Source organism: Poecilia reticulata, linkage group LG17, assembly GCF_000633615.1.
Source record: "Poecilia reticulata strain Guanapo linkage group LG17, Guppy_female_1.0+MT, whole genome shotgun sequence".
NCBI lineage: Eukaryota > Metazoa > Chordata > Actinopteri > Cyprinodontiformes > Poeciliidae > Poecilia > Poecilia reticulata.
The window spans coordinates 7786320-7794174 of NC_024347.1; the positions used below are offsets into that span (position 1 = coordinate 7786320).

At 39.2% G+C, this 7855-nt stretch overlaps 1 protein-coding gene across 2 annotated transcripts in view; it reads left to right on the top strand.

The window, feature by feature from the left end:
- Window positions 1-2042: 2042 nt before the first annotated feature.
- Window positions 2043-7855, top strand: part of LOC103479174 (cAMP-specific 3',5'-cyclic phosphodiesterase 4C-like) — a 143180-nt gene continuing 137367 nt past the window's right edge. For both annotated transcript variants that reach the window (XM_008433465.1, XM_008433466.1), the window contains exons 1-2: window positions 2043-2359; window positions 3428-3651. In XM_008433465.1, coding sequence (XP_008431687.1) covers window positions 2321-2359; window positions 3428-3651 — 263 coding nt within the window. In that variant the 5' untranslated portion in view covers window positions 2043-2320. The remainder of the gene's footprint in view (window positions 2360-3427; window positions 3652-7855) is intronic.

The window sequence follows — 7855 nt, forward strand, 5'->3', positions numbered from 1 at the left end:
AGGGGTGGGCAATCCTGGTCCTCGAGGGTCGGTGTCCTGCAACTCTTAGATGTCTCCCTGGTAGAACACACCTAGATCCAATAGCTGAACCACCTCCTCTGTTCAGGCAGGTTCTCCAGAGTCCTGCTAACGACCTTATTATTTAACTCAGGTGTGTTGAAGTAGAGGCACATCTAAAAGTTGCAGGAGACCAGCACTTGAGGCCTGGAGTTGCCCACCCCAGCAGGTTCGATTCCCGACCTTGGCAACCTTTGCTGCATGTCTTCCCCCTTTCTTGTCAATTAACTATCAAATAAAGGCCACTAGAGCCAAAAAAATCTTACAAAATAAAATGTGAAAATTTAAAACCCTCACCTAAAATTAAAATTGTTTCACCCGGAGCCCAAGGAGGAGAGTGGAAAGGGGGAGGAGATTGAGGGGTAGATGGGCCCAGGTGACAGGTGGGTGGTCGGGGGTAGAGTGGTGTGAAAAACAGCTTCCATTGATTGAACATTTAGATCACGAGTTCTTCCCCAAACCTTGTCCTCAAGACAAACTGACCTGTGTGTTTTCATTTCAGCAAAACCCCGTTAATCAGACATCAATTAAAATCATGTGTGTCGAATTAGGGAAATGCCTAAAACTTGCAGGGCTTGGAGGACCAGTGCTGAAACACACTGGAATCACTTTGACTTTACTTGAAATAATTAAGTTCGATACCACATTTGTATCYCTCGTCTGACACAATGACTCAAGCTAACCAGGGACAGATTCCCTGGTAGGCCACCGTGGCTCTGTGGGTAGAGCAGTTGTCTTGTGATCAGAAGGTTGACGGTTYAATTCCAGCTCCCTCTTGCCACATGTCAATGTGACCCCTGGGCACTTAACCCCAACTGATCTGTGCATTAAATAAATGTGTGAATGTGACTCTAGTGTAAAGCGCTTTCATGGTCAAAATGACTGGAAAAGTGCTATGTAAGTTTACTTACCATTTTTGAAGTAAACTAAATGATTTGAGTGAGACTTACTTAAATCTGTTATCTTAAATATCCTTAATAAATTTGTTAAAAATAAATTAACAAATTGAGTTGGATGATTATAATATATATTTAATTGGTTAAACTTAATAAATGAAGTTGGACAAATTTAATTAATTCAGTTGGATAAACTTAATTGAATTGCTTGGTTTACATTGCTTCGGTTTACAGAAGCAATTCAATTAAGTTGGTTCAACTATTTTCTTTTTAGAGTGTGTTTTATAGTTGATCCACCGTCATTTGTAGACTTCAACCAAAAATCAACCATTAATCAGACCTCGGCATTTCAGTCATTAGATTTCAACGACAAAACAACACTGATTCATTGACACAGTTTCAACGGTTTGATTGGATGGTTGTTTGATGTTGATCCACCGTCATTTGTCGACTTCAACCAAAAATCAACGATTCTATTGAACTATTTTTCAACGTTGATTTAACATCGTGTGCTATCTCGGGGCAGTTGACAGTTTTTTGTTTTTTTACTGGTTTTACAATTGTTGACTATAATGTTATGTTTTCATGATCTAAAGCACTTTGGACTGCCTTGTTGCTGAAATGTGTTATATAAATAATCCTTATTGATTATAAAGTTTTATAAAATGTTAAATAAAAAATTACAGATTTTAATATATAATACAAGTACAAAGTAGCAGAGAATCCAAAGGCAGTCAGTTAGAGTCTAATAAGTTTGAGCTCACATTCTCCTCTGTTATGTATTTGCTTTTCAAACTGCTTCATGTGGGTACGCATCAGAAGCAGGCAGGGTCATTAAAGTTCAACACATACACACTTGAGCAGAAACTCAAAACTAAGACTAGTGAAAAAAAATAAAGCATAATTTTAAATATCACCTTGCCTTATGAAACCTGTCTGTGAGGAGCCTAACCTGTAGAACCAGTGCTTGATATCAAGAGATTATGCCACCAGATAGACACATATGAATGATATCTTGTCATGCAGGTCATGAGGTTTTTCTATGTTTTCTTTTTTTACACAAAATAATCCACTTTTTTTTTTTTTAAGGAAGAATGTCTACATGTTACGGGCCTGATAAAGTCATGGTGTGAAAGCTGCTGCCGTGAAGCATCAAGCCAAAAGTGGTACCATGAGTGGTAGGTGTTTATCAGCGGAACAAGCTGACAGCTGAGGAGGCGGGGAAAGCGTGACGTGTTGAGTGACAGTCAGAAGACGGATTGGTGCCTCAGACAAGCTCCTATCTGATCTTAAATGGGGTTCCTGCATCCTCCTCTTTGGCATTTCCTTCCAAGCTCAACTGTTCCCATGACAGAGTGGCTGAAAGTATGAGAAGAAATAACTCCAGACTTTTCTACGTTACAGAGGTAGGAAAACATTTAAAGCTTTATAGACGACAACTTTTAAATCCATTTGCATGTAAGGACACATACTAGGATATTTTCTCTTTTTTTTTAGCTACAAAGAAACTTAATCTAATAATCTTAACTACAACAGGATTTTATTTATGCATTTAAACTGTATTTTAATAGTTATATGCCACCTACTAAGCTTTCTGCTTTGACTAAAAAAAATTTTGTTGTCAAAATAGGCAACAGTAATGCGGAATCAAACTGTCTCAATTTAAATGAATAATAAAAGTCACAATCCCTTTCTGATTAACTTCCTGTCATTCTCATCTTATTCAGTGATGGTGAAGAAAGGTGACAGTTTATGGAAAGGTGAAACATTCAGGCAGATGAAGTGATAGGGTCATGGGACATGGCCAGAAACACAGGTTTCTGCGGCCCCCTGGCACTGACGCGCTAAAACAAAGTTGCCCTAAAAGCTGAATCCTGAACTCTGGATCTGTGTAAGAAGCTCTTATTGTGTCTGAGGCAGGAGCGTGGGGGTCTCAGGACCTGAAATCAGATAAGACTTCCAAAAATAACGCCGGACCGGTCTTCTGAAAGGCTCGTCACTAAACCGGCTCTGTTTACTGCTTACCTTTTGAAACTATTGTAATATGTAAAATACAGTCTTTTCCTAGATTTTCTAAATACTTATATTGAAAGTTGAAACACTTCCTAATTCTTTATGAAATCAGGATAATCCTGCAGCTGCTTTTTTCGCATGCCCAGTTTATTGTAGAATGTTGATTTTTTGTTTTGTTTTCTAAACTTAAAAATGTAATTTATTGTCTTTAGTCATAAAAATTCAAAACAACAGAATCAAAGTGAATGGTGAGTTTTATTTTTCTGAAGTTTTCAAGAAGGAAACTATATTTTTTCTTAAGTAGTATGTGAATCGGTTTTCATAGAGCATCTGGTTTCAGTTTGGCATTTAGTGATCAGCCTTAATTCTTTAGATCAAAGCTAGCACTTATAGTTGTGACCAAAGTGACCCTGTAGAATTCCCTCTTCGCCCCTTTCACACGCTTGTCCTGTCCCGTCCAGAGACACTGGGACTCTTCAGAGCCGGCCTCATGTGTTGAGCTCCTCCAGGACCCTGACATCAGATATGCCGTGAAGAGGGTCTTCTCAGGCAATGTGCAGCTGCCACGGCTTTCCTGCAGACCCTATGCACAGGAGAGGCAACAGGATGGGGCCCCGCCGGAGCCAGCAGCCCCTCCAACATGCAGCATCAGACATTCCAGGAGCCTGGGGACCCTAACCAGCTGGTGAGTTGGTGATTCTCATGTCTCTAACAACATTCCACTAATTTCTTTCTGTTCTTTGGATGTATGTGTAAATTCACAGGCTTATTTTACACTTTCAACAGCAAGACAATCTAATCTTGTTTAAGGGATCTCACTGAAGTTTTTCTCAATCCAAACACCTTTCTAAAGTATGTACACACCTTAAACATATTCACATTTTCTTCCGTTAGAATCAAAGCTTTCAATGTATTTTATTGGGATTTTATGCAATAATCCAATAAGTAGTGGTGCTATCTGATAGGTGTTTTTCCTTTTGAACTTTCATTAAAAGAACCACAGACAACATATATGAATTTTAAGACCACGCTTTTGCAAAAGGAGAAGACTCAGCAAACTGCTCCTCCAAGACGTACACTGAGCGTTCCGAAGACCTTTGGTTACAGCTCGTCTTTTATTATCAAGCAGAAACTGGGAGGATAGGTAAGAGACAATTTATTACTGCACACAGGCAGTTTCTAAGATGGGGAGTATTCCGGTTGGTAAGAAGGCACCTGTAGAAACGTAATTTAAGGTCTGGGAAACACACAGTTAACTGTTTCATATGAAGACAAACAGGCAGATGGGGCCTCCAGGTCAGTTTATACAAGAGAACACTTTAAATTGAACATTAGACTGAATATGAACTAAAGTAATAACAAAATGATAATACCAAAAAATGTCTAACATTCCCCCCTTTTTATCATTTTACCATGTGTGTAAACTTTATTCAAAAGCCAAGCATAGAAAAGAAAAGAATAGATCCAATAAATGCAAGAATCCTTTTTTAAAAAAAAATACACAATGAATATATGAATATGATGAAATAAGTGAAAAATAAAAGAAACAGCAAAAAATCAAATGCAGTTTTCTCATCATTAACACCACTTGTTTTCACATTTTCGGTGTAGGAATCATTCAGCAAATGAATTAATCTGTTTATTGATTACAGAACTTCATCATCAGAAAACAAGTCGTCTTCATTTGTGTCATAGGTTATTTTCGCCAGCTGATAGCTGATCACAGCAGTGTTAATTGTCTTTAGCATCATGCTTCGAAGGCATGGAATAATGCAACTTGTGAACAGGCAAAAAAAAAAAAAATCATACCACCCAGAATAGGTGTTCCAAGCTTCAGCAGTAAATTCCACCATGGTCCGGAAATGAACCAAGAAAGAAAGTCATAAGGATGAGATCCTTGCGTTCCACTTTCCACATAATGTTTAAGTTCCTCCAGGTCATGTAGAGCCTCAGAAATAGTTCCACCAGTTCCTGTTTCGTCAGGAACGAATGTACAGCACGCTGGGCCAATGATTTTACAAACACCTCCCTGAGAGGCTGTGAGGAAGTCCAGTACAACACGGTTTTGCAAAACCATGTTTCTCAGTTCAGTCAGCTCTCTCATGGTGCCGTTTGCCAGCTGCTGTGTGCTGTTGATGAGTTGCAGTAATTCATATCTATTGATCTCAACATGACTTCAAACCTCTCCTGTGTTTGACCTCTGTCATAACTGCACGCTTGGAGCGGGCAGCTAAAACGTGTTGTCCTTTCCTGATGAATGCAATCAGGTTTTTTAGGGGGACCAAAGCACACAGTCCTCCCCAATAGCGTGGCAAGACCATGTAAGCTCCATTTCCACACAGGAAGTACCAGTCTGCCATCACCCGTGACCCATAGTCTCCTGGCACTATGGCACTGCACAGAGTTATTTCCTGTCGTTCTTTCGTCCGATGTGTGATGTTGAAACTCCTCTCCTGAAGCAAGTCGTCAGTCTGGGTTGTCCTTCCAGACTTTGCAGCCGGGGGTCGCCCTCTGACCCCTGCAGGCAATGCAGTTGATGTAATCCGGTGTCGTGTCGCAGTAGGTGTAAACTTTTTTACACAAATTCCAAGGTAACATCCCAAGAGAACGTGTCCGTCGTTCAAAACGCAGCTCCTCAGAGACCCGGGTTTAGTTCCTGCTAAAGAAATGGTCTCTGGTATTTTCCATGTGGTTTGTGGAAACGGTGGAAACCGTTTCCACGTCAGAATTCAGGGAACGGTTCATAGATCCAAAAAGCCCTTTCGCTGCAACTCATGTCCAAAGTAGAACAGAATAATCCTTTTTGTACCATTTGCATTTTCTTCGCATTGGCACGCTGAGTCATGGTTGTGTGCTTAGGCCATAGAGACACATTTGTTTGTCATCAGTGATGTGTCCTGCACGCAGACCTGAGTTGTGTGTGACAATTGGCAGCTGCGCACACACATAGCAATTCTCCTCGTTGTCCTCGTGAGCAGTCCTGTTCAACAGCTGCCACCACAGGTTGGTGCTGTAGTCATGTGGGTGGAAAGTGAAGTCACTTCCTCCTCCAAACATCAGACATGCTGCAGTCACAGCGAAGTAGAAGATCCATCTGGCATATAGAGTCTCCATTGCTGCTCGGCGCGCAGAGATGTCAAAACCCCCAAACTAAAGAGTGAGGATGCGTCGAGTTTCTTCACTGGCGTTGAGACGAACCGCCCTATTGGTCAGGAACCCCTGTGTAGCCAGGCTTCCCCGTCACTCAGGATTAGCGGTCCAACACTCTCTGCAGCTTGCAGTGACTTGAGATGTAGCCAGCTGGGTCTTTCAGCAATCTTTACAGCTGTTGGTGTTGTCATCAGCACCTGGAACGGTCCTTCCCACTGTGGACTCGCCCAGTTCTTTCGTTTGATGACTTTAATGCAGACCCAGTCTCCTGGCTCAATGGGAGCGGCCTCCTGCCAAGGAAGAGAATCAGAAGGCAGTAAATTTGTGCTGGACACTTTCTTCAGTTTAAGAGTTCTGATCATATAATCTGCTAATGTTTGTTCTTCATCTGCTTTCTGTAAGTCTGGAGCAAACAGAGGCAATCTATAAGTTCTCCCATGAATTATTTCAAAAGCATGCTTTGCTGGAACTATTTCAACTCATTTAGAAAAAGCATCAATCATCATTTAGCAGTATTTGTTAATTCAAAAGTTCATAACAAAAAACTTTTATGTAAGAATTTTTTAGTAGTTATATAGTATTACCTCACCATTTTCCCTTTCCCCCCCTTTTTTACACATGGCATTGCCCATGTGTCACAATCACTTTAGCTTCACATAAAGTCTTTGGGAGGATTAATAGTTAATTCAGGTGAACTCACAAGTTTATTGCTCTTAGAAGATCCTTTAACAAACAAATCTTTTTAATTACAGGTTTACCTTTCATCATTTTTTTGTTAAATTCAGCAGCTTTCAACATTTCTATTTTATTTATCTAAAATAAAAATGTCCATCTTTAATTTGAACCAAATCTCAAATCCTCTAATAAAAGATCTTTCTTTTTAAATTCATTGACTATCAATCAAATCTAAATTAAAATGTTTTAGACTGAAATCTAGAAAATGTTGCTTTTACTCACAATCATCAGTTTTTAGTAGCCATTTACATCTCCCAGGTTGTTGAAAGTCTCAGACTTTCCCTTAACCTTGCATTTCAGACAAGTTAATGTACGTTTTTTTTATATTTTAAATTAAATGGTCAATAATTTCATCCGTTACTCAATTTTGTAGTAAAATTGATCTCTTCTCATAATAATTTTCATTCATCCCAATATAAAATGCACAAACACAAAACCAATTTCAATCAATTTGTAGATTCTTTATAGAATTAAACTCTAAGTTAAATGTTTCAGTTAAATGCAAAGAAATATTTAATAATATTTCAACACTGCAATATCAATTATCTTCAACACTTAGAGATGTTTAATTTAGTTCCAAACTAGCATTTATTGTAAAAATAATTAAAACATTTGCAAATCATTTATTAGCTTTGAATCTGTAATAATATTCTAGTTGGTGTAATTTAGCCGTATCACGCTATCAGTTTTTTTTTTTCTTAACTTTTAGCCATTACAGTTTTTTCCTTCACAGTTTCCCAATCTATGGCTCGTGGGCCCTAAGAGGATCACTGGTCCTTCTGTTAAGGACTGAGTTAACAGGTACAAAATGAACGATTTTATCTAACATTGTACCTAAACCTTCAAAATGTTCTTTTCTAGATAGATAATTCCTATATGCAAACAGGATTAGTGAGCACATTCTCTATCACAGCAGTGTGTGTATAACTTATCTTGCATTTCTCCTTTCTGTCTCGCTTCTCGCTTCCCCCTCCTGCTGCTGGCGTCGCTGCAGCTGGTCCTCC